Source organism: Loxodonta africana, chromosome 27 (assembly GCF_030014295.1).
Source record: "Loxodonta africana isolate mLoxAfr1 chromosome 27, mLoxAfr1.hap2, whole genome shotgun sequence".
Classification (NCBI taxonomy): Eukaryota; Metazoa; Chordata; class Mammalia; order Proboscidea; family Elephantidae; genus Loxodonta; species Loxodonta africana.
The window spans coordinates 18,483,729-18,511,602 of NC_087368.1; the positions used below are offsets into that span (position 1 = coordinate 18,483,729).

The following is a 27,874-nucleotide window of genomic DNA, read 5'->3' on the forward strand; positions in this document are numbered from 1 at the left end:
TTTGGACCCAGGGTCCCCATGCTGAGAAATTCCGAGATAGGGAAAGATTGATGACAAGGGCCTTCCTCCAGAGCCAACAGAGAGAGAAAGCCTTCCCCTGGAGATGGCACCCTGAATTTGGACTCCTAGCCTCCTAGACTGTGAGAGAATAAATATCTCTTTGTTAAAGCCATCCACTTGTGGTATTTCTGTTATAGCACCACTAGGTAACTAAGACAGATTGGAAAAGGTGCAGGCAAATACTAACAAAAGAAAATGATTAAGGCTGGGTAAATAATGGACAAACTGGACTTTAGGACAGAATGTCTCTAATTCCTGTCACCCTGTTCATCCTCTGAACCTACTCTATCTAGACATCTTCTCCTAACCGTCTAGGACTTTTGATAAGTCATCGCCATTTACTTTGTCTTATTCCTTTCTAACTACGTTTTTGGTTTACTGGGTAACTACGTTTAAAGCCTAGGCTCTTTAATCTAGTTGTATTTACCTGTGTACCACTCATTTGGTGCTTATCATATGCTGTGTTTGTGTCATTGATATTCATGCATTTGTTTAATTAAATTTTAATATCTTAGAGCTAGAGACAATGTTTTATTCTTCTTTAAACATCCCATCACCTCATCCTAGGACCTGCCATATGGTAGAACCATGTCACATGGCATATAGCAGAAAGTCAGTAAACATGTCAATGGTCAACTTAAAAATAGCTTCTGAAAGCACATTAAGTGTTCTCCCAGGATGTTTGAGTACTTTGTCAATGCTATGCATTTACATTTTCTAAGCATTTTCTTTTAAATGCTTTTAAGTTTTTAAGTGGAGGGAAGAGGCACACACACCATGGTTAGAGAGTGACCCAAAGCTGTGCAGAGTTGGTGAAGCTAAGACCATGGCTCCACTGCCATGTTCCCTCTGAACCTAGCCAGGAACTCTGTTCATGACTGTGTGATCTTAAGGGTGGGGACCACATCTAAAAAACACTTCTACCTCCCCGCCCCCACACAAACTCCTGGGATAGTCCAACACATAGTATATTGTTAATAACTGCAAAGTGTAAGTGAGAGAATTAAATACTCATCTGGGGTGATCTCTTTACTCCCATGACTTCAGGACAGTATACCCTTGAAAGCCTCCCAGTGTGGGTCTTTAGCTCTGGTTTCCCTCCACAGCAAGAGGGCAACTGGGAGGGTCCGAGAGTCATCCTACCCACACAGGATGCAGATATAAGCACTAGAATTGGTACTCTGAGGTGAGGGACTGATTGGAGCAAAACTGAGTAAAGTGGATTTGGTTTTTGCCAGCAATGGTAGACTATGTTTGGAAATAACAGAAGTTTGAAATGATATGGAGAAGCCCATGGAATAGATCTTCACATGCAGTGGGCATCAGGAAGTGGCTGGAGTCCCTTCTTTCTCATGGCATGCAAGATAAGTTTTCTGCTACAGATTTCTTTTAAACATACTGCCCTCTGAACAGAAAATACATAAAGCAAGTGGTACAAAAGTAAACTTTATAATAGGGTATATGGTAAAAATAAGTATTCCACTTCTCTGCCCATAGTTCCTCTCTCAAGTTAATAACCACCAAAAACCAAACCAAACCCAGTGCCGCCGAGTTGATTCCAACTCATAGCGACCCTATAGGACAGAGTAGAACTGCCCAATAGAGTTTCCAAGGAGCGCCTGGTGGATTTGAACTGCTGACCCTTTGGTTAGCAGCCGTGGCACTTAACCACTACGCCACCAGGGTTTCCGTAATAACCACAGTTACCAGTTATTCCATTTATTTTTGGCACATATAAACATTTCATATTTGGGTATATATATATCTGCTTATATGGGGTTGCTGTGAGTCAGAATCAACTTGACAGCAGTAGGTTTGGGTTTTTTTGGTTTATATGTATTTTTCAGACAAACACTTCATGTAATATAATATATACTCTATTGAATTTTGCTTTTTTTTTTTTTTTTCATTCACAGCTTCATTAACAACTTACCCTGTAGTTCTATTTTCATTTTTATTGTCTTCAAAATCCCAACCAAAGCACTGTCTGGCATACTGACAGTGTCCAATATTTGTTTCATGAGTGACTACATGAGAGGTTTAATCTCTAATTCATTCTGAACCTAAAAGTCTCCTGAGAACAGGTGTACCATCTCCAGGATGCATCTAGTTGCCTGTAAACATTGAATCTGTCCTTCAGAATTCCTTTCTAAACATTCTTTCTCCTGGAACTTTCCTGAATATTGGCAGTCTCCCCCAGGGATTATCTCTAAGCACTTAACTGTATTATGTTTTTATTGATTGTCATCTGATTCTTGTTTGTTAATATAATAACCATGAAGATGTGAATAATATTCAATAATGCTTTTTTGTTGAGTACTTGTTTGTGCCGTACACTTTGATAAGCATTTCACACGCATTATCTCATTAATCCCTACAAAACAACTAGAAAGTGACATTATTATCCTTGTAGTATACCTGTTGGTCCCCTGCCAATATCACCTTGACCCACCCTTGAAATCATGTACAGACCACTTCCTTACATGCCAGTGACTTTCAGCACAGTGTGCCAGGTCAAATGGATAGGTCAGAAGTGCCAGGGGTCTCCCTTAAGCAATTGAGTATGGACATAGGTGGATAAATATCTCAGATGTTTTCTCCTCTCGGTGGAGTTGCTTCTATACAACCTTTTCTTGTCTGTCTCGTGGTCTGCTTTTGAGGCAACCAAAACTAAAGAAACTGAGTATTAGAGTGATTGAGTAACTTGTTCGAGCTCGCCTATATATTAAGTGGCAGATTCAGGATATGAACCAGAATCCATGCTTATAAATGCCATACCTTACTGCCCACTAGATAGTAAGTGCTTCAAAGTCAGGCCAGCGAATACTGTGTTCCCTCCACAATGTGATATAAAATGCAAGATGACATTAGACTTAATACATTCTGCTAATCAGTATCACTTTGTGTTTTGGAAAGTCTCCTTACCAACACAGCACACAAGAATATGCATTTTAAGCACCATTGGCTAAATACATGTGTTCATAATTTGTTGCTGAAATTGCAATGAAAAAAGAGTTTGTCACTATTGTTTGGTTGCTGAATGTCTTCTCCTGTTGTTCTATAGACAGTAACTTCATCCTCGCCAATGCCCAGGTGGCTAAGGGTTTCCCCATAGTCTACTGTTCCGATGGCTTCTGTGAGCTTGCTGGATTTGCCCGAACTGAAGTCATGCAGAAGAGTTGCAGCTGCAAGTTCCTTTTTGGCGTTGAAACCAATGAACAACTGATGCTTCAAATAGAAAAGTCGCTGGAGGAAAAAACAGAATTCAAAGGAGAAATTATGTTCTACAAGAAGAGCGGTGAGTTGACTTTCTTTGGTGTTCATTGGAGAGCTGTCTTTTTCTTTTAACTCGATCATTGCTCCATAACTCCCATTAACACTTAAGGATATTTCTCATAAATACAGTCTTTTATAGAAATTCCGTAAATGACTTGGATGATGGCCCTGTTTTAACCATTATCAGCATTATTGGCCTGGAAGCTGAGCATTAGAATTAGAATTATTCAATGTTAATGTATTGACTGAGTCGATAGATGTTAAATAAAGTGTATTACTATTATATTATGGTCATTCTCAAAATGATAGTGCTAATATAAGCTTTTATCCAGAGATAGTTTTTTTTCCAAATTTTATCCCTTTAAGAACCACATTCCAACCCCAGTTATTAAGGACAGAGACCGGAGGATTCTATGGCAGAAAATCAAATTAATTTAAAGGACATCAGCACAGGAAATCTGTTTTAGTTCCCTGGCCGCAAAGCCTTTCTTACTAGTCTCTTAAGTCATAAAGATAAAACAAGAAACATGGTATCTCAGGGTGGAAGTGAATTTTTCTGAACTCTTAACTGCCACTGGGGAAATACTAAGCATTTTCTCATGGCTGCAGTTTTGTGACTTTTCTCCTAAATGAAAGAGGAGCTAGTGATGGGGATGGTATCTGCAGTGCTTCGGTCCTATTTGGGAATAGATACCAGTAGCCCATGAGCAATGGTAGTTGGGATAAATCCAAGAGACGGTATTTTGGGGACATGCTAAATCAAAAATTAGGACAAACCATGATTTTTCCAGTATCTAAGATTCTACCTCCTTCTTTAATAGCTTTCCTTCCTTTTTTCAGTAGCAGAATCCCCTGAGTTTTATCTGGGCACATGGCTACCAAGCTAGAAATTACATTTGCCAGGCTTTTTGTAGGTAGGTTGGAGTTGTGACTAATTCCAGGCCAGTGATATGTGAGAGGGAATTATTTTTGCTACTTCCTGACTAATTCTCCCCCAGAATGAAACTGTCCTCTAATTTCTCTCCTTCCACTTTCACATGGGTCAGAATGTTAAGGCAAGGCAGCTTCAACCATTTGACAAGGTCAACACCATAAGGGAATATAAAACCAAAAAAAAAAAAAAAAACCAAACCCAGTGCCGTCGAGTCGATTCCAACTCATAGCGACCCTACAGGACAGGGTAGAACTGCCCCATGGAGTTTCCAAGGAGCGCCTGGCGGATTCGAACTGCCGACCCATTGGTTAGCAGCCATAGCACTTAACCACTACGAGCCTGGTTATTGGAACAGATCCATCTTCCCACCTCAGACCAAGAGAAATACATTTCCATCTTGTTTAAGTCGTTATATCTTTGGGTCTTCTGTTACTACATTTACCTTGTACTCTAACTCGGGGTTTCTCAACCTTGGCACTATTGACATTTGGGGCCAGATAATTCTTTTTCATGGGAGGCTATCTTGTGTTTTGTGAATGCTTAGCATTATCCCTGGCCTCTACCTGCTAGATGCCGGTAGCACCCAGTAGTGAAATCTTATGTCTGCAGACATTGTCAGATGTCTCTAGGGGAGCCAGTTTCCTCTGGTTGAGAGCAATTCCTCTAACTAATACAGTGGCATGTTTTATTTTGGGTTCTGAAATATTTTAGAGGAGGCAGACAGCAATTGGCTTGCTAGCATCAGGAGAATAGGCAATATGATTTCTCAGATATAACTCAAAGGGTTGAACATTCACAAAATTTATAGGGACTGTTTCAGTTAATTATTTTAGTAATAGGATGCACAAATGTAGTGGTTTAAGAAGGAAAAACACAGACTCTGGAGTTAGGAGAGGTGGTTTCAGAGTTTGTTAATCCAATGGCAAAGTGTCATAATTAAGGACCCAGATTCTTTTTTCCCACTTATTTTTTAAATCTCCCATTATGGGAAGTGTTTGTGTGTGTGTGTGCATGTGTGTGTAATATAGGCAATAAAGAATATATGCATGGGTCATCTCTACATTGTGACTTTATTCCTGACCCCCTTGGGAGCCCATCTCCCTTTCCCATAACCATAGTGTTGTACTCCCAGTACTTAGCACTGGGGTCAATGTCAGAAGGAGAGAATGTGCCTGCACATGAGACCTTCATCCCCTTTTATAAGTTATTTGTCATTGGGGGACATTCTTTGATCATGTAGCCGTGAAGTGTTGGAGAACACCTCTCTGGGACAGGATATGCCAACTCTTTGGCCCTGGGAACATAGTACAGACCATTGTGTCCTTGCTTGTGTGAATAGATAACACCTACATAGCAAATACAATAAAATAAAAGGATCCTGGCTCTATCTAATTATACCATAATCATTGAAAAAAGAGCCTTAGATAAAAGAAACTAGAGAATGTCACTGAGAATACATTGAAAATGTCACTGGTAGAGAATGATAAAACCGCTATCCAGTGGAACAAAGGAAAGAGGGATATCCTTTGTCTGAAATATCTGCTGACTGCAGACTTGTGGTTCCTAAGATAGATGCCTTGTATAGGTCACTCAAATCCCTTTGAATATCTTCCTTTTTAAGCTTCCTCAGAATATCCAAAAGTGGCACCACTGAGAAGGGTCTAGGCCAAGGAAGAGAATCTAGGTGCAAAATCCAAAGAGTGGAGACTTTGGAGGACAGATAAGTAGAAGGTATGGAGTACAGGGTGGGAAAAGTCAACATCCAAAAGAATTTTCTGAGCCCAGTTTTTTCTAAGTGCCTGCACGGACCCATGTGGGTGGGAGTCTTTAAAGACATAAATCCACTCTAAGCCAGTCATCATGGGGGATTGTCTGACATTCTGAACTAATTGATCCTGTTACAAATGATTGAAAATTGTCCTCAACCTTAAATGCTAATCCTGCTATATTACAGCTATTAATATAAATGTCTGTCTCCACAGTTGTAAACCTTTGAAGGCACAGGCTATGTATTAGTTATTTCTGTATTCCCAGTGCCTGTAGCCTTGAGTCTAGAGCAGTGTCTATCAAATTGTAATTTGTCAGTAAATGACTACTGAATGAAATTGAAGTCAGCTATTAGATGGACATATGGATACACTATGGATTTCTGATTTTTTAAATATGTTTATTATGACCTCAGCAGTCCTCCTTCCTTCTTTCAAGGGTTATTTTCTTTTAATATGTTTTGGAAAATGGGTGCTTATCTCTTACCCTGTCCAGAGACATTTCACCATTTTATGAATGAGCTCCTTTGCTTAGTGGTTCCTTTATTGATCCTATTGCTCTCCTGATCTCACAGGAGAGATGATGGGGAAAAAGCTGTCCTTCCCTTCCTGCCCAGACCTGTAATTCCAGTAACCTGACCCAAGGCTGGTAATGTGAAGCGGATTATACTAAAGGTTTAGGATATTAGTGGGAATTATCATAAAGGGAAACACACCTAGATCAGAATGACAAATGATACCAGTTTATTGAGTCCAAAGGAAAATAAATGTAGGAAATTCTTCACTGGCATTACCCATCTGGAAGAACCCCAGCTCCTAGTCTTGCTGTAAGTCTCAGAGTCTGCCCTCCTTTCCCTCTTGACTCCATCTCACAGATAGACCCTTCTTTAATTCAGCATAGATGCATCCCCCACCTGCTTTAAGAAAACTTCGTATTTTATTCATTGGAGTTGTCTTCTCTTGAGAATCTGTCCTCATCTCTTGACTAAAGCAAAATGGGAGATGCAGCATTCTTCAGCAGAGCTTATCCCAAAAGGTGGAGTAATTCATTGCATCCCTCAAAACAAAAACTATAAAGGGATTTGAAAGAATAGGCCACGTATGGTCCATTTTCTTATCTCTGCTCTAGTATGATGTGAAGTTATGCTCCCTTCTCCTACTTTTCCTATTTTCTTGAGACAACTCACAGAAAATAGACACATGGAAACGTGCGCGTGTGTGTGCGCATACACACATACTCACAGACACACACATACATACGCACCTTCTAAAATAAAAAAGTTATCAGAGACAGTAGTCTAAAAAAGTCAATAATAATGATAATAAAGTGATAATAATAGCTAACACTTGTGTAGAACTTACCATATGCTAGAGACTGTAGCACACAATTTGCTTATATTAGTCCATTTAATTCTAAACAATCCTAAGGAGATACTGTTATTATTCTCATAGGTAAGGAAACCAATATAAAGAGTAATTTATTTAAAAAATTAAGTCATAATTAGGAAGGTAAATAGTTTCACAGATAATATAGTCTGCAAACTTTTCTCTGTCCAAATGGAGATGTAATATTTTAAACTTTATGCTCAGGAGCTGACATTTCACATTTTCTGTCCTCCTTTCAGGTAGTTCAGGGTCTGTCTATGTATCAGAATGAGTACCATTAAGGTATCTTTTCAGAGAGCAGCCCCATCCCCTTCTGTTGACATGCAAAAGGCATTAACGAGGGCTCTTATGGGCAAACATAGTGTATGGTCACCCTAAGTAAAAAAAAAAAAAAAAGGTAACCATTTTTTCTTATTTTGTTTATTTGCTCATTTTGTAAACAATACACATATCTTTATGGTTCCTTCATTCTCTTACACAGAGTATATTTTAGACAGTGTCCTGCATCTTGCAGAATCATTTACATCTTGCAGAAAAAGATTATACTAGAGATTACGTATTGTTTTTTACAATACAGAGTGTTCCATTGTATGGATCTACCATAGTTCATTCAAGCAGTCCCCTACTGATGGACATTTGGGTTCTCTCTAGAGTATGTTCTGTTTTCTTTGTTCTTTCTCTCTTTTTGGTATCCTCTTGGTATTTAGGAAGTTTTGTGTTTTTTCTAAAAGTTATCTTTTATATAAGATGATTACCTTTACATGATATATACGGTTCCAATTTTAAAGATATGATGTTTGTTTCCTAATATAAACAATGTAGAAATTAGCCAGAAGTCATTTCTTTCTGCCTTCTAACTGCTCCAATAATTTAAATTAATATAGGTATTTTTTTGTACCAGTTAATGCCTATGTGACAATCAGTACACTTGTTCTGCTTTCCTTGTATTTGCCTTTTGCTCCCCTTTTGCCTCTTTGATACTTACATTTGCATTGTCAGAACACATAACAGTTACATGTATCCTGTCACTCTTATCTCCCATCATTTTATCTTATTGCTACAGTTAAATATGCTTAAGGATCACCAAACATCCTTATCCTAAAGCTTCTTCGCCATTTCTTGCTTGCCTGAAGCTTGTTCCCTGGGCCATTTCTCAGGAAGAACTCATGGGAATGGTTTCCCCTGAACTCTTACATATTAATAACAGTGTGACTGTGGCCTTTGTACTTGTAGATCAGTTTTGCTAAAAATTAAACATTGGGGTCTCATTTTCTTTGATTGAATATCTCAATTATGTTATTCCCTTGTGTACTGGCATTGAATGTTGCTTTATTCTAAAAGTACTGCTAATTAAAAAACTTGCTGCTTTGCTCTGGGTATCCAACGAATTTATTTTATTTTAATCCAATAGTTTTACTAGGTTATGTCTTGTTATAGACCACAGGATTGTGCATATTTTCTGCACAGGGCCAGATAGTAAATATTATATGGGTTACACACCTTTCTGCACCTTGCAGAATGACATACATACTGCAGAACAAAGTATGTTGGAGATTGCTCATTCTTTTTCACAGCTACATAGTATTGCAGTACTCTGTACTGTAGTACTTTATACTGTCACAAATACTCATCTCTCTTGTTAGTAGTGTGAAAAAAAATTTTTTTTTTTTTTTGAAAGCACCCATAAAAAACCAAAAACCAAACCCGTTGCTGTCGAGTCAATTCAGACTCATAGCGACCCTATAGAACAGAGTAGAACTGCCCCATAGAGTTTCCAAGGAGCACCTGGTGGATTCGAACTGCTGATCTTTTGGTTAGCAGCCGTAGCACTTACTGCTATGCCACCTGGGTTTGAAAGCAGCCATAGGCAATATGTAAATGAATGAGTGTATGTTTCTTCCAATAAAACTTTATTTAAAAGATATAAGTTAAGCTGGATTTTGCCTGTGGGTTTTGTCAGTAGTTTACTGACACTTGGTTAGAATATTTTGGGTCAGTTTTTTTCTAAGGACATGATATGCCTTCAGTTAAGTTCCTTTTATTTTGGGATTTTTTTTTTTTTTTTTGAATTATCATTGTTGCTCTCTTCTGTTACCTTGGTTTGCTTCTTTGAGGACAGCTACTGTATGTATGTTGAATCTTCTTTGCCTGGTCTTTAACTTTCTCTTTCATTTCTGTTTTTAAAATTTTTTTCCCATTTTCCTTCTCGTATGATGCATTTACTGTACTTTCGTGGTATCTATTCTTTATAAATTGATTTGTGCCGTTCTGTCAGAGTTTGTATCCTTTTCTTAACTACTTTTCACTCATTTTGAAATATTATGTTCTTGTCTGCTTCATGGAATTATTTTGGGTGTGTCTGGCACAGTGCTTAGCTGCCAGCCGAAAGGTCAGTAGTTCAAACCCACCAGTCTCTCCATGGGACAAAGATGTGGCAGCCTGCTTCCATAAAGATTTACAGCCTTGGAAACCCTCTGGATCAGTTCTACTCTGTCGTATAGGGTCGCTATGAGTCAGAATTGACTTTACGGTCAAGGGTTGTTTTGATTTTCATTTTCTATAGGCATGTTGTTCAGATAATTATTCTCTTTATCTTTCTTTCATCCTCTTCAGTCATCATGTTTAAATAATGTTTTCTTTTACTTTTAGAAGAATATAGGAACAGAGTTGTGTTTGAAAAGCTTTCCTAAATCTATGGCTCTAAGGTTTCTGTTTTCATTACCAAAAATTCTTATTTAAAACCAACTTCTTCATATGGCTACAACTTTGCTGTATACATACTTTTCTGGGCTATGTCTCCGAGTCTCTCTCTAACAAGTATTTGAAATTTCTTCTTTCTTTACCCTTATCTTTTTGTATCTGTAAAGATTATAGCCAAGAAACCCCAATTGGGCAGTTCTACTCTGTTACATGGGGTCGCTATGAGTTGGAATCGACTTGAATGACACCCAATGACAAGAAACATCATCCCGTTCTGATCAAGCGGGGTTCTGATTTTAGAACCCTCAGCAGAGAACTCTATCCTTCCAAGACAGAATTTCTGCTGGATTTTCAGAAAGCATTGACGAGTCAGGCAGCTCTAACTCCACCCAACCTTCCTGTAGCCCCCTTGTACTCAAATTGGAGACTGTGAAGCTTCCTTCCAGTTTCACTTGTTTTCAAATTTGTCTGATGAATCATCCATTCCAAGAGGGTTTGTTCTTTTAAGAGTGGGCACCTGTTGGTGATTTATGAAGTCCCAAGCTCTTAGGAAAGGTCTCCTCTTCTACCTTATTTTCTTCCACGTCATTGTTGTTACAAGGGTCTGGCTTCTTAGTTGGTTTAGCCCTATCATCTTGTATTCTGAGTTTTGTTGGGATACATACTTTGTTGATAATGTTTCCTGTAAATTTCTGATTTTACTATTTTAGTTCTTTAATTTTATGAAAGGATTTTAGATGTTTCAGAAACCAAGACTACTACCACTGCTGCCTTTCATGTAGTATTTTTAAGTAATCTTTCTGGAAAATGTACAATTGCTTTGGGTATATAAGCACAACCTCTGAGAGTCTTCCTTTCCTTCTGTTTTTCTCCCTAAATTGCCATTTACATGTTTGGGGTTTGAGGGGATTATCTGAATTCATGGCTTAGTGTAGAAGGGGTCCCACTGGCCTTTTGCTTTTCCACTGATTCATGTGTTATCCATCTGTTTGCTGTTCTCTTTAGTGGCATTTACAACTGAGTAAATGGTAGTGCTCACTGAATGTAAAACGCTCTTCGTTTTTTTTCTCTCCTTTCATTATGCTACTGGTCCAGATATTTACTATTTATTTTCTACCTTCTTCATCTCTTCCCATGGGAGGATAATGGCTAAGCTAGGTGAGCACACACCACCACCCCCCTGCCCGCCCACACAGAAGTAAGGGGAGTCTCTGAGTAAATAAACTCGTGTACCCATTTATGTTGACACGTTTTCTCAAAAGTAGGCAGCTGCCTCCATGTTGGTACAGAGGTAGCCTGGCGAGCAGTTTCTCCTGAGAGTCCCAAATAGAGAAACAGAAAGGTTACTTCTGCCTTCACTGTTTCTAAAAATCTATCAACACAGCTTCTCTCTGCTTCGCAGCTGTGAAACCCCAGAGTGGGGAGATAATCTCTGGCCTCCCCTGCTTTTTCTCTCAGTACCTCAAGCTGGAGAGGACAAGCTGGCATGTCAGGTCATATTTGCCTTCTTCCTGACTCCAGCTTCTTGGATAAACATTAATGGTAGTTTTTTTTATATGGAAGTTGTATCTTCTGTATAACAAGGAAGACCATTATAATTTGATCCACTATGCCAAGACATGATATGTTTACTTCAGCATATCATCTCTGTGCAGGAAAATTATCTTTCCAGCCTATTTTTTAAATAAATACCTGCAGTTCTAGCCTTTTTCTGCACTGGGGAGAAGAACCTTATAGCTTGGTCTCCAAGAACAGAAAGACTGCAAGAGATTTAAGGAGGAAATTAAAATGATTCATTTACTATTGCAAAAATACTATCCTGGTTACATTCCCATTAGATAGATTAAGAGTGAAATCACTTGCCTACGATCATAAACTAGTAAATAAAGATGCCAGGATGTGTAAATATCCTCTGACTTCAGTGTTCTTGCTCTTAAGCCATTTGTACTCAGTGAAGGTGGTACCACTTTCCAGGGCGCATTTTGCAAATATCTGGGGGATGTTTTTGTTTGATTCAACGGATGCTTAACGCCATTTGATCAGTAGGGACCAGGGGTGCTAAATACCCTGTAATACATGGGACAGTCCTGCAAATGAAGTGTTGTCCAGCATCTGGCATGAGTTTCTAATGCACCATCAGACTTTCCAGGAAGTAAAACACTGCTTTCTAATTACCTGAGTCTGGTGCGCTAGGGTCGGAATTGACTTGACGACACTGGGTACTGGGTGGGTGCAAATGGTTAATCAAAAGTTTGGAGGTTCGAACCCAAACAGTGACTCCACAGGAGGAGGACCTGGCAATCTGCCTCCTTAAAGATTACATCCAAGAAAAGCCTATGGGGAAGTTCTCCTCTACGACATGGGGTTGCTATGAGTTGGTTTTGACTTGACAGCACCTAATAACAATAACAACAGCAACGGAACATTTTTTTTTTAAACAACAATAACAACAGCAACAGAACTTAATGCTAAGTGTTTTTTGGAAAGCTTTAATTTCCTGCTGAATTTTCAAGAAGAAAACCAGTGTAAGTAAAGGAAAGGTTCAAGTTTGTCTTATTCAGAACATCACCGTTTCGGAAAATCTTGTCATTGACTCATGATATTTGTCACTGTTGTACCACATCTGCATGGATTCTATACTTGGGCCCTTGCATTCAGAGTGATTCTATGTATTGGTCCAATTATCCAACTGTGTAATTACTGTATTTTTATGCAAGTAACGTTTGCCTTCTAAGGTTGTTTGCCAGCCACGCCCTCCACCCCTCAAGGTATTTCGATAAGTGCCAGCCTTTATAAAAATACCTCGGCAGGGGCGGGGTTAGAGAGGAGGGTGCGATTGGCAAACAAATGTAGAAGGTGCATGTTATTTGGATAAAAATACAGTATATCTTCTACCTGAGCATTTCATGTTGAGATGTATGTCATTTTATCACAGATGACTTCAATTTTATTTTCTATTATGTTACTGTTAATAATATACAGTATTGTATATAAAGAAACCCTGATGGTGTAGTGGTTAAGTGCTACGGCTGCTAACCAAAGGGTTGGCAGTTTGAATCTGCCAGGCGCTCCTTGGAAACTCCGTGGAGCAGTTCTACTCTGTTCTGTAGGGTCACTATGAGTTGGAATCGACTCGACGGCACTGGGTTTGGTTTTGGTTTGGTTTATTGTATATAAGCAGGCAAACTTTATTATGATGATTTTCACTTCAAGACAGTGAAGAAGGAAATACAGTTATTTGTTATAAAAGGGAATCTCAAGTCCGATAGGGTCAAAGATGACTTTTCTAAACCTTTACTCACAAACTCAGTCATTCTCATGTCACCTTCAAGGTTTGCCATTTCCATGCACCTCCTGAACTATTGCTTAATGCTTTCTTATAAATGACTTTCCTTTTTTTTACTAAAATAAATTGCAAACCAAAAAAAAACCTAAGTTAGTACTCTAAATGGAAAAGCAGGATCACTAACCTCAAATAGAAGGTAAATACATAAGAAGAAGAATGTTATTAAACTTCTTAAATATTATAAAAAATTAAAAAGTCTGCCATACGCTAACTGATTATATTGTATAAGGCAGCACTTACATTATTTTATTTATTTTTCTCAATAACCCTTCAAAATAAATACAAATTTTTTCGTGTTCACACACGAGAAAACTGAGATGCAGAAGAACGATTTAAACAGAGGTCTGGTCTATGTGTTATGTGATGGACAGTCCCTAAGTTAGCCTTGCTCTATCAGTTCTTTCCTGTTCCTTTTCTTTACACACTGATGTACTTCTTATGTCTTCATATCTCTTCATTTACTTTTTTCATGACATGTTAAAATGCCCAGAGAAAACAATGCTGAATCTTTTTTTTTTTTTAATGTATTTTATGAAAGGGAAAGACTTTTATTTACAATTTACTACTTTTTTTTTTAGGGAGGATGCCTCATAAGGAGGGAAACCCTTTATTTACTCAGTTACTAGATGTGTGTATGGATACAAACTGAAATTGTTCAGTAAAATAGTAAGTGATGTGGAGGTGAGGAGGAGACTGGAGCCAGGAAGCTGAAGAGGCTTCTTTTGAATTAGTATGGGTTGGGGAAAGAAGAAGAGATTAGATGAAATAGGAAGAGAGGTGGAGAAAGGTGACTAACGCTAGAGAGGAATGGGAAAACATCTAATGATAAAAAAAAATATCTTCCCCATTTTCCCCGAAAAGGTCAAAAGGTGGGTTTGTTGTGCTAGTTACATGTTATTGTTTCAAATGCACATTAAAACTAAGCAAAGATTTTAAAATGTAAGGTGTTTATGTGTAACACCTAAAATAACCTTATATGTTACCAGGAGTATGCCTACCACCCACTCACAACACAATCTTCACTCAGGTGTACCTATGACATTTCTGAATCACGTATATTCAACTCAGTCTTATGAGGTCAGCTCAGGATAAAAGACAAATGAGAACAGATTTTCTTACGACCTCCATCCTTTACAATGTACTGTTCATGGCAGAAAATTATCGTAATAAGCGTTACTTATAACGCTAAGCTTATATTTGAGATATTCTTAGTGAGTTCTATCACACCCAGTTATTTAATGCAACTCTGCTGACGGTTTTTTAGAATATTTGATTATGCCCTGTAGGTATTTGAGAATTGGAGCTTAATATAGGAAAAAAGACAACACCTTGGGGCTGTAGAACGTCAGGTTATTTTCAAAACTAAAATTTTAAATGTGCAGCATATGTGATTTCCATCTTTGACTGTTAAAGAGGTAGGCCTCTAGCATTGTGTGCAGAGTGGTTTCCTATAGGGTGCCAATTTCAGAACAAGGGGTATGGTGTCCATTCATGTAATAAGTTAAGAGTAAGAAAATACTTTGTAATGTAAAGAATAGTGTCTACACTAGTGTCTTCTGTGAATACAAGAGTTCCTTTTCTGGCACGGTCATGACTTGTAGTCACTGTAGAATTTCACCATGTTTAGAGAATAACGAGGCAGGCCAGCCAGGGATCTATTCAGCAAGAGTTAAAAAAGCCTTGTTTTGGAGTACAGAAAGATAAAACAAACTTTTTCCTAAGGTTGAGTGAGACCTGGGGAGGAAGGACAGATAATTTTGAGCAAAACAAACTTGTTCCTCTGCCTAGCCCTTCCATGGACTCAGACCAGAGTCCAGGCCAAGAGAACAGCAATACAACAGCAGGTGCAGTGCTTTCCTAGGAATCTCCTCAGGTGTGGAGAGCACAGAGTGCCAAAGCCATCAGCACTATGGACGTTAGCCATGTTGACAGCACTGGGGGAGGAGCAGCAACTCAGAACATCAGAGTGAGCCCTGAGACTCAGAATTTAGAGCCTGTATTTTTTTTTTTTTTTAAACCGGTAGCCAAGAGGACTGGATTATGGGGACATTTCTGGATTTCTAGGCATATTTATGAAGAGCCTGATGGGGACTTGGTTTCCCAAAAAGCTAGTGAAGGTGAGACTCTGGAAAATTTTTTCGTGAAATGGATTTGACCATATTCTTCTTCCCCAAAGGCTGGTAGACTGAAGGAAGGACAATACAGTTTATCTAGTGTTCCAGTTACACACTGTCGTCTGACGAACTACCCTGGAATTTAGTGGCTTACAACAGCCAACTATCTTATTGTATTATTATATATTAATTTCTTGTGGGTCAGGGCTTGGCTGGGTGAGTCTTCTTCCATGTGGATTTGGCGGAGGTAGGTTGTGTGGTGTTGTTCAGAAGGCGGATGTGCTGCTTTGGAGGGTCTAAGACAACTTCACCCACATATCTGGTAGCTTGGAAGGCTGGGATCAGGTGGGACTGTTGGCCAAAGTGCCTCTATGTGACCTCTTTAGTGTGGATGCCTCAGGGTAAGACAAATGCTCTGAAAACCAGGCAGAAATTGCAAGACCTCTTATGACCCAACTTTGAAAGTCACATTACATCACTTCTGCCGTATCGGTTTGGTTGGGCCAGTCTGTAGTCCACCTAGACTCATGATAAGGGGCCATAGACCTCACATTTTGACAGGAGAAGGGTTAAAAGTGTGCAGCCATGTTTTAAAACCTCCACACTGAGATTTGTAGAAATACTTTGTTGAGTTTATGTGTGTGTGTTTAGCAAGAGGCAAGAGAGAGTTAATTATGATGCTTGTAAAATCTACAATTTTCATAGATCCTGAAAGGCCACCATATAGACATCATGTTTTCTACAACTAAGTGTATTAGAGAATGATTAGATTTATTGTTATTATTATTTTTGTGGTGACAATATATGCAACAAAACATATGCCAGTTCATCAATTTCTGCATGTATTAATTACATTCTTCAAGTTGTGCAGCAATTCTCGCCATCCTTTTCCAGATTATTCCACCATTTATTAACATAAACTCAGTGTCCCCCTAAGCAAAGACTCTTCCCTTTTCCCTTCCCTCCCACCCTTGTAACCACTAATAAGTTTTGGTTTCTATATATTTGCTTGGAAACCCTGGTGGCATAGTGGTTAAGTGCTACGGCTGATAACCAAGAGGTCGCAGTTCATATCTGCCAGGCGCTCCTTGGAAACTCTATGGGACAGTTCTACTCTGTCGTATAGGGTTGCTATGAGTCGGAATCGACTCGATGGCAGCGGGTTTGGTTTTTTTGGTTATATGTTTGCTTATTTCATAAAAGTAAGGTCATACAGTACTTGTCCTTTTGTGGCGGACTTACTTCACATGTTTTCAAGGTTCATCCATGTTGTGACATGCATCAGGACTTCATTTCTCTTTATGGGTGAATAATATTCTGTTTATGAGTGTTCCACATTTTGTTTATTTATTTACCTGTTGATGGACATTTCAGTTGTTGGCACATTTTGGCTGCTGTGAAAAGTGCTGGACAGTTAGATTTTTACTACTCCTCACAGTTACTTTCTGCACTCTGATTCCTCCCAGGCCTGACCTGAGACTTTGAATGCCCCGAAATAGAAAGCATGCATTGTTCATATTTTGGCTAAAGATTTTATGATGCTTCTCCAATGTGTCTCGTCCACATTGATATGAGATCAATATTTGTATTTCCCTCCTGTGACTTTAACATTCAAGAGGTGAATCTCAGAAATACAAGTACAGTAAACAACTTCAAAGTGAGGGTAGCGGAAAGGTACAGAGTCCAGAAAGGGCATGTGTTGAAGGCAGCTCATGAAGCAGGAATGAGGAGCCTGCTTTGCACGTTGCCTTTTCACTTGCATTTATTCAAGCTTTGGAGTTGTAAACATAGGCAGCTTTCCCAGCCTACTTCTCATGTACCTGAACAAGCCACTCTACGAGAAAGCCCAAGCCCGTTCTTTTTCTACAGCCGCTTTTGAGGTTGCATTGTTTAATCAGTGAGCAGGGGTTTTACGTCAGTCCGTTTATTGAAGTGCTCTGTGCTGACCCAGGTTCTCTGGTCAGGATGATCAGAAAACAGTGAGACAGCAGCATAGACAGGCGACACTGCATTCACCGGGAACTGCTTAGCTTTGCTTGTCCTGCTGGAATTTAACATTCACTGTCACTAGATTCCTCCATACTTGAACTTCTTCAAAGTCAGCCTCAGCAGCATCCTAACTCAGGACAGATGACTTCCTAACGGCTAACATTGACTCTCTGCAAGCCAAGCTCTGTGCTCTGCTCTTTGCCTGTGCTGTTACTTCATTTAATCCTCCATCAACCTATTGAGATAGATCTTATTCGTGCCCCTTTTACAGGTGGAAAATCTGACAGAGAAGTGGAGGAGCTGGGCTTCATGCCCAGATATTCTGACCCTGCTGTAGTACTTTTAAATTCTGACTCCTGCTGCTATTGTTGTTATTATTCTTAAGTGCCCTTGAGTCAGTTCTGACTCATAACAACCCTACAGAACGAAGTAGAATTGCCCCATAGGGTTTCCAAGGAATGGCTGACCCTTTGGTTAGCAGCTGAGCTCTTAACCACTATGCTACCAGGGCTCCGGCTCCTGCTGTAATACTCTCAAATTCTGATTCCTGCTATGGTACCTTTAAATTCTGACTCCGGCCATTAAAAAAAAAAAACTAAACCCATTGCTGTTGAGTCGATTCTGACTCATAGCAACCCTATAGAACAGAGTAAAACTGTCCCATAGAGTTTCCAAGGAGCACCTGGTAGATTTGAACGGCTGACCTTTTGGTTAGCAACCATAGCTCTTAACCACTGTGCAACCAGGGGTCTGACTCCTGCCATGGTACTCTGAAATGCTACACCATGCTCACACACATGGTGCACCTAGGTTTCCTAGGCACCAAAGCCCATGGTACCCGCCCCCCCCCCCGCCATGTGTAGTCTGTGAGGGTGGATGGATAGGCTGGCCAGGTACTGTACATACCCCTGGGGGAATAACTGGCACACCAGCAAGGAAAGAATTCATTAGGTTACTCATTATTGTACCTGTGACTATTAATTAAAAAAAAAAAATGCCATCGAGTTGATTCCAACTCATAGTCACCCTATAGGACAGAGTAGAACTGGACCATATGGTTTCCAAGGAGCACCTGGTAGATTTAAACTGCCAGCCTTTTTGGTTAGGAGCCTTATCTATGCCACCAGGGTTTCCTGACGATTCATTATTCTATCATTATGAGCCAGAAATGAATATAACCCCAAACTTTGGAGCTTTAGAAGTTTCCTTTGAAACAAGAGAAGCTCATTATTTTAAAGGTCTCCTGTCATTCTGTGGGGTGAAAAAATGATATAGAACTCTGCAGATCAAAGTCTGGCAGTGGTCTTTCCACTACATTTTCTGTGCTCACACTGCCTCTGAGAAGCTGTGTAAAGAGAGCAGTAGTTAGAATGCAGGAGGCTTGGGGCAGAATCTCAGCTCTCTACCACTCACAAAGCATGTGCCCTGGTTAGGTTGCTTTGCTTGGCTAAGCCTCGGCTTGCTACATAATTTGCCAGGCCTGGTGCAAAATGAAAATGCAAGCCCTCTGTTAAAAAAGAGATCATTAGGAACTTCAAGACAGCAATAAAAAAAAAAAAAAAATCATTGTCATCGAGTCAATTCCTACTCATAGCGACCCCATAGGACAGAGTAGATCTGTCCCATGGGGTTTCCAAGGAGCGGCTGTGGTAGTTTCGAACTCCTGATCTTTTGGTTAGCAGCAGTAGCTCTTAACCAGCGTGCTACCAGGGCTCCAAGGGAGCAATAGGAGAACATTAATCCAAGAGTGGGCCCTTCTGAGCACGGGGCTTTGTAGGAGTGCCCAGGCTGCACATCTGTGGAGCCAGCCTGCAAATTATCGTCATTTAATGAATATTTCTTCCACCCCACCAGGCTCCCACTCTCAGAAGGGCCTGTATACTCCCGATTTCCAAGGGCCAGACTCTCAGAACCTTACAGTTAGACCTCTTGAATCCAATGCCTGGCCCTTGGGTAACTCAGAGCCTTTGTGGCTGATTCCTAGCTCCCCCTCCCTGTGTTAGAAAGCCATGGGAATCTATCCGTTTTCAGAGATCCTATAAGGATTCGGTGGCCTCGTAGCCAAGAGAGGCTCTGTGTCTCTTAAGGTTGGAGGAGGACTACAATATTTACATAAATATTTATGTATACCATTTTGGACACTCTGAAAGTATGCCCTCAACATGAATATGTAATATTGATTGGTAACAATTACATAAAAATAAAGCTATGCTTTACTTCTAAGTGATGAACCTTTATGATATGTATCAAATTTACTCAATATCTGGCTCTAGAAATTCAGGTCTCTAGGGCACCCACCTGGTCTCTTTTGCCCTGATAAACAAAGCTCTCTTCCCTGCCACTGCCTTAATTCAAGCCTTTATCATTTGGGGCCTGGGTGGCAACAATTCCTATTAGCTGGTAACTCACTCTCCAGTTGTGCCCCCTCGAATTCTTTCGCCTCACTGCCTCCAAATGAACCTTCATGGTGCACATCTGATCATGCCATCTCTGGTGACAAAGCCTGCAGGGGCTCCTCAGTGCCTTTCAGGATAAGACAAACTCTTTATTTAGTCTGGCGTATAAAACTACTCATGAGCCAGCCCTGGTTTACAGTCCACCTCTTCAAACTCCTTCTTTTCCTCATCTTCCCTCCTCCTTCCCTTCATTTCTCGCCATTCTCACGTCACCAAACTCCATGCTTTAGCAGGGCTGTTTGTAGTTTTTTTCTCTTAATGTTCTATCTTGCCCTGTGCCTTTGGACTTGATGTTTCCCCTACCAGGAATGCTACTCCCTAACCCCTCCCTACCCTGCTGCAATTAGGCTCATAAAATCATTAAGACTCAGTTCAAACCTAGCACATCTATGAGGTCTTCCCCAAAATATGAGCTTCTGTTTCATACCTTGCTTCCATTTTTTATAGTAGGTGCCACCATGCGTTATAACTTTCTCTTGACACATCTATCTCTTCCCATGAGATCGTGAGTGTGGCATTAGGGCCACGTTAATCTTTGTATCTCCACTGCTGCCTAGAATAGTCCCTGGCACATAATAAATGTTTCCTGAATGGGCAAGTGAATAAAACTATCTTGTAGTTTCAATCAAAGCCCTGTACTACTCACATCTCATAGTACTGAGGCACTGTACGAGCCTGTCTCTATACTCTCCTATGTCGTCATTTCCTCTTCTGTTTCAATTTCATGGTTGCATCTCCTTCAGGTTTCCTCAGGCATATGACTTCATCCTCCCCTTTTCTTTCTGTCTCCGAGCATTGGTTCTATTACTGGGGTATTTTTCTCCTTTTTTATTTAGAGAACCCCTTTCAGTTCTCTACTTGCTCTGGTAGAAGGAGTGGTATTTCGGAGTTTTCTTCTGGGTTGATAGATAGAAATCTGTTTGCATGGCAAGTGACCAAGTTATCCTAAAAATAAAAACCCAAAACCTGTGGCATCTTAATTCAGGAATGTGAGACCAGGTCCTGGGGGATTATCCACTGAATCTCTGTTCTGCTTAGTGGTCCTTCTTACTACAGCTGCCTTTGGGAGGCTGGGCCAATGCAGGCACAAAGGAGGTAAACAAATAAGGCTGCCAAAAGAGATGAGCGCCTCTCCATAGCACTCAGGCAAGGAAAGGCAAGGGGAAACAGCTGGAGAGATAGCTACCAGAGAATGCAGACAATACTAGCAAAGTACAGGAGACAATGGGACCACTCTGAATGTGAGAGAAGTATGTTTGCTCTACCTAGACGCTCTGTCTTGTGACTATTTCTCAAAGCTGACAGAGCTCCCTAAGATAGTCCAATTGGTGGTCTTCAGCAACTTGGCAGAATGTTCAAATGAATTCAGATTTTCAAACGCATAAATGTAGTAAGAATAATCTTACTGTAGCGAGCATTTTCTTACCATTTCCGGTGTGCTTGAGTGGAACAAATTGTGACCTTTGTATGTGAAGACTTGAGTTCGAGTTCTGGCTCAGTCACTGAAAAGCTGTATGTGACCTTAGCCAAAGCATGTATTTAATCCTTTGATATCTAATCCTGCCTGTAAAAAGCAAACAGAGGTAATATTTTTCTCTGAAAGCTGTTAAGAGGATCAGATGTAGAAAGTAAACTATATAAAATATAAAGAACCACCTAGATGCTACTTATAATGATTCTCAGAGTGTAGATTTCTATCAGGCAGAAAAGCTTCTGCCATTTATGAATTATGTGATTTGGGGTAACTTACTTCATCTTCCAGAAGCCTCAGTTTTTCCTGACAGGTCGATAATATTTGAGATGATACTAACATTAATGGCATCTTGGTTCATAGGCTTATTATAAGGCTTAAATGATCTATTGCTTGTAAAGTGCTTTGCACAGTACGTGGCATACAACGGTGATCATTAAATAGTAGCTATTGATATCACTATTGCAACCAATGATATTATCATTGTAATGTTTGGACTCATAATAATTAATTTTATTCATTGGACACAAATTTTAGAGCACCTGCTATGTCCACGTCCCGCAGGCAAATGCAGGGAAAGTGAAGGTGTAGGTCTTATTCTTCTGTGCCTTATAGTCTATAGAGAGTGAGAGACTTTGATCAAATAATCACACAAACCAGTGATAAGGGATTTGACGACAAGTCGCTGGCTGCTATTAGAGGGAAAAGGAGCCCTGGTGGCACAGTGATTAAGTGCGTGGCTGCAAATCGGATGGTCAGCAGTTTGAACCCACCAGCCGCCCCACGGGCAAAAGATGTTGCAGCGTGCCTCTGTGAAGATTACAGCCTTGGAAACCCTAAGGGGCCATTCTCCCTTGTCTTATAGAGTTGCTATGAGTGGGAATCGACTTGGCTACAAATTAAAAAAATTTTTTTATTAGAGGACATAACAGGGAATCTGACCAAATCTGGGTGCGAGGAAGACTTCATCAAGGAAGTGATAGTTGAGTTGAATTTTGAAGGGTGCGTTGAAATTGATTACATAGAGGCATGAATAACAGCAGTTCACGCTAAAAGAGCTGCATGTGCAAAGGTCCTGGGAGCAAAAAGAAGACTGCCTCACTTGAGAAATGGCAAGAAGGTCAGTGTAGCTGAAGAAAAGTCTACAAGGTATCAAGTAAGAGTGGGAAGACAGACAGGCATCAGATCATGCTGGGCTTTGTAGACTATGGTCAGGCTATGGGGAGTTTTACTAAATGCAGTCAAAGTGGTTTAAGTCATGTAATAAAGACTTCATTTTACAAAGATTATTTTTGCTGCTATGCAGGATGGATAGTCCACATAAGAGATGACGGTGGCTCAAACAAGTGCCACTCGGAGTGTGAGCTGAAGACGGGCAGCGTCCGTTTCACCTGTGAACTTGTGAGAAATTCAGATTATTCGGTCTCATCTGAGACCTACTGGATCAAATCTCTGGGGATTCTAATCTGTGTTTTCACGAGTCTTCCAGGTGATTCTATACATACTGAAGCTTGAGGAATCCTGGCTTAGGGTATGGGCAGTAAAGATGGAGGAGTGAATGGGTTTAAAACCAGTTTCAGAGGTCTCGCTCTTGGAATTGACAGGATTTGGTGATCTCTTTGGTTTGGAGTGTGAGAAAGAGTGAGATGTCAAGAATGACTCTAAAGCGTGCCTCTGTGATAGAAACCACCTAACCTGGTTTTTTGCATTTTGTTGGGTATGTGGAAATGCATGAGTTCAGATGAGAGTGGAAGGAAGGCACGGATTTTGTTTTTTTGTGTGTGTATGTGTGTGTGTTTAAATATTTACTAAACCACAGAGCACTGTTGATAGGATCTGAGGAGTATCATTATTAAAAATGACTTTGTGTGAAAAAATATGACTCAGACCATCTCTAGCGATTGGCAGTATAACCAAGCTATAACTGGAAAGCTGATATCCTCTATGATAAGGAGAGCTTTTTCTCTTGAAGTCTTTATTTCCCAGAATCCCTCAATTTTGAGTCCACCAAATTATCTTTTGAAACATCATGTTCTGTTGTTAAAAAATAAAAGATTCACTTTGTTCCGGAAATACAGTAGGAGTGAAATAGCAAAAGAAATCTTGTTAACGATGCCATTAAGAGAAGATATTATTAAAAGGGAAAACATCGGACTTAGCTTTTTAACCTCAAAATACATTCTATCTTTGACTACCTAAGGTTGTTTGTGTATAATGTCTATAATGATTTGGAAAATACCTTCTTCTCCATGCATAAAAGAGATTGCCAGAGAAGTTTCTCACATGTTTCAGCCTTTAGTTGGCTCAACCTGACTCTGTGTGGATTCTTTGACCACAATTTCCGTTTCACTCATTTAGACTCCTGATTTGCATATATTTTGCTTTGTGATACAGCTCAGAAAGTTCCAATCAATGTCATAATCCCCAGAGTAGCTCTGCTTATGAATTGGAAGTAAAAGCATTTTCATTGATGGTGACACTTATTTTTCAGGTGAATGTTATTTAAGCATATTCTCATTATCAAGTGAGAAAAAAGATGGTTAGCCTTTATTTAGGACAATAGGTTGTCTGAATAGATGGTCTTCTCTTACAGTTTACCACTATGACATCTGTGAGCTAGATTCTATTTGGTTCTTGCACAAACAAATCTTGTTTTGTTGTTGGGTGCTGTCCAGTCAATTCCGACTCATAGCAACCCCATGTGATGGAGTAGAACTGCCCCACAGGGTTTTCTTGGCTGTAATCTTTACGGAAGCAGATCACCAGGTCATCCTTCTGAGGAGCCGCTAGGTGGGTTCGAACTTCCAACCTCTTAATTAGCATCTGAGCGCTTAACTGTTGCACCACCAGGGCTCCTTGCACAAACGAATTAAAAAAACCAGAAACCAAACCCATTGCTATCAAGTCGATTCTGACTCATAGTGACAGTGTAGGACAAAGTATAACTGCCCCATAGGGTTTCCAAGGAGCTGCTGGTGAATTTGAACCGACTTTTTGGTTAGCAGCTGAGCTCTTAACCAGTATGCCAGCAGGGACGACTGGTGCTTCTTAAGTTAGTTTGTAATATAGAATCTGGTCAAAACTCCCAAAGAATCAAGAAGGCAGAATTGACTCGACAGCAGCAGGTTTTTCTCTCTTTTTTTTTTTTTTGGTACAGTAATCTGTAGGCTTCTACATCAGGGGTTGGTAAATTGTGGCCCAAGGACCATATCTGATAGGATACCTATTTTTGTAAGTGAAGGTTTATTGGAATGCAGCCGGGCTCTTTTGTTTCTGTATCATCTATGGCTGTTTTCACACTACAATGGCAGAGTTGAGTAAGTGAGACAGAGAACATATGAACCACAAAGCCAAAAACATTTACTATCTGACCCTTTACAGAAGAAAGTATGATGACCTCTGAAGATGAGTATACCAAATAATGGGTTAGGTTAAGTATCCAGTTGGAGCCCTCACGGTTTGGAAGAATTCTGAATCGTCATGCTTTAACTACATGTATAAGCTAAAAATGTTTATTATTATATTTTTTCTGTTGGAGGAAAGTGTCTGTAAACATATGGAAGCTGGTCAGAAAACGTTATGCCCATATTTATTTTTCACATAGCAATGACTGTTTTAGGCCAAGTGTGTGACGCGTAACTCAAGAATAAGCTTGTCAGTGCTGATAGTTCACCTGAGGAAGCTGGGTACAGCAATGCTAACCAGGACGGCAGGACTTGGCCTCATGTTCTGGTAAGGTGTCAGCTCTATTTTAGGAGAGAAGCAGTAAGTTGAGAAAGGCATCTAATTGCTCTGTTTCCATGCCTGCCAAGTTGTGACTCAGGACAATCTGGTGCAGTGTTTATGAGTCTTCGTTAAGAGTTGAGTTTGCACAATGGAAGAAATGTTCAGTATGTTTGTTGTCTGTATGTTCTTAGAAAGTGCTAAATTGACACCTAAAACTGTTACCATATTTTTATACACTAGAGAATTGTCATGAGATCCTTAACCATTTCTTTTCAATTTCTATTCCCTTCTTTCTGAAGTCTCACCTCAAAATTTCTGTTTTCTCTATTAGGACATATTTCCATCCATTTTACCATTTTTACCAAATTTTTTAAAGCAGATTCTTATTCTGAACCAAATTGCTTAAAAAGGATTTGATCAATTCTGAATGTGTTATATCTTCTGGCTCATTTTATATCAATCATATATACAAATATAATAATTTCTTTTAAGATATGAAGAATAGATTGTTCACTCATGTGATAATTATTCAGTAATTTTTTAAATGTATTGAGAAATGCAGTGTGTTTTAGCAAAAAGACCATGAAACTAAGGACTATATGATTTGAGTTCTAGCCCCATCCTCTTTCAGCAATTGTGTTTTGACCTTACTAATAGTTTACTTAAGGAGTCCTGGTGGCACAATGGTTAAGCTCTGGGCTGCTAACCGAAATGTTGGAGATTCGAACCTACTGAGTGACTCTGAGGGAGAAAAGATCTGGCCATCTGCTCCTGTAAAGATTGCAGCCTAGGAAGCCCTATGGGGCAGCTCTACTTTGTCCTATAGGGTTGCTATGAGTTGGAATCAACTTGATGGCACACACAATAGTTTACTTAACTACTGTGAACTCAGGATTTTAATTTTTAGAATAAACCATTCCATCTCATTTCAAAGATCTATTCTAACTCCAAGTATTTGAGGTGACTTTATATGTTTCAACTTAATATCAGATGTTCAAGGGAATGCTGAACTCTCCATTTTCTAAAGTGATATGGGTTTTTTACCTTTCAAAAAAATCATGAAATGTTCCATTTGTACACAAAAGACAGAGATTATTATAACAAATACCCACTCCACACCATCCTCTAGCTCTAATAACTATTAATACTATGCCATGTTTGTGCCTCATCTTTTTATGGCTAGATAATTAAAACATTACAAATACAGTTAAAGCCTTTATTTTATATACCTAGCCAACATTTATACAATACTTTTTACTTATGGTGGACCTTCCAAAGCTCTTAACTATGGGAAACAGCCATATATTCATTATGCAGGTGTAAAAATTATATTTGAGTATACTCAGAAAATGGAGAATCTAGGATTTGACCGCATGTCATGTCATCTAAGTCCTGTCTTCTTTCTGTTACATTTTGACTCTTTTCTAAATATATGAATTTGGTTTCTTTTTAAGCAACAAAAATTGATTCTGGTTATCTTAAGTATAAATAATAATTTATTCAAAACATATGGTGTAACTTATAGAACAAAAGAAGGTAATGAGCAATCAGACCTTGAAAAAGGCAAGGATCCGAAAAGTTCTCTGGGGTCTACATAGCAGGAATAACCGGAGAGATTTTTCTGGCCTTCATTGTTGAGTGAATCTGTTTCTTTCATTTTTGATCTTGGGTCCCTCTGTTCAAAATTAAAATTACCAGAAGACAACAAATGATAGATCCAGCATAAATGATTTGCCCCTCCTTCCAGTGAGAGGTAGAAGACCAGATTTGGTAGTTCTCCCAAGACTGCGTGAGGACAGGAAGTGCGGTTCCCCATGGAAGATGGAGATGCAATGACAAGAGATAGGAGGAATGGATGCTCTTCTGCCAAAAACATGAGATGTCTCCTCAACTGATTGTGGTGACCGTGAGAATGTGCTTCTCAGATCACTGATTACGAGAGAGTAATCGGCTGATGGCCCCAGCTACTGTGCTTTGAGACACATCAGTGTGTAGGCACAGAGACTAAGGTTTCCATGGCTGTTCCTAGCCAAAGGCTGAGCAAGCAGGGATGCTAAGAAGGACCTGTTCCTAGGAGATGCAAAACCACTCTGAGAGGTGGATGGGCAACTTGGTTAGATGACTCCCTGATAGCCTCACCGAGCTTTCCTTAGAACTGCACTGAAGTCTTTTAAGATACGTTCGTTCTATGCTTTTTCTTCCCAACTCCTCTTCACTTGTCCTTAGATCTGCATCATGGACTTCTCATTGTTTGGTTCTCAGAGGATCTGGAATGACACCAACTAGCCCATTTATACTCAAAAATTATCATAAGTAGCACCTTCATTAATAATTCCTTAAGAATATCATGCTACAGTCCTCTGTCTCTTCTCCCACACTCTATCCCCATTTCCTGGCTGTACTTTTACTTTACGGAATAGCATTTAGAGCCTTGTAATAAATTACATTATTTACTTATTAATCATGTATGTAATTTAATTGTTTTTCTTCCTCAATGAGAATATAAGTTCTTCCAGGGCAGAGGACAGTGATCTCTTTCTGCTTTATTCACTGATAGCTTCGGACCCTTAGAACAGTGCCTGCCATAGCAGGCACTCAATAAATATTTGTTGGATAAATGAATAACTTTATGTCCAGTTGTTTGCAAAAT

The 27,874-nt window shown here is 39.6% G+C and overlaps 1 protein-coding gene across 1 annotated transcript in view; it reads left to right on the forward strand.

Moving 5' to 3' along the window:
- Window positions 1–27,874, forward strand: part of KCNH8 (potassium voltage-gated channel subfamily H member 8) — a 447,419-nt gene that overhangs the window by 128,854 nt on the left and 290,691 nt on the right. Inside the window, exon 2 of the mRNA XM_003415733.3 lies at window positions 3,125–3,358. Coding sequence (XP_003415781.2) covers window positions 3,125–3,358 — 234 coding nt within the window. The remainder of the gene's footprint in view (window positions 1–3,124; window positions 3,359–27,874) is intronic.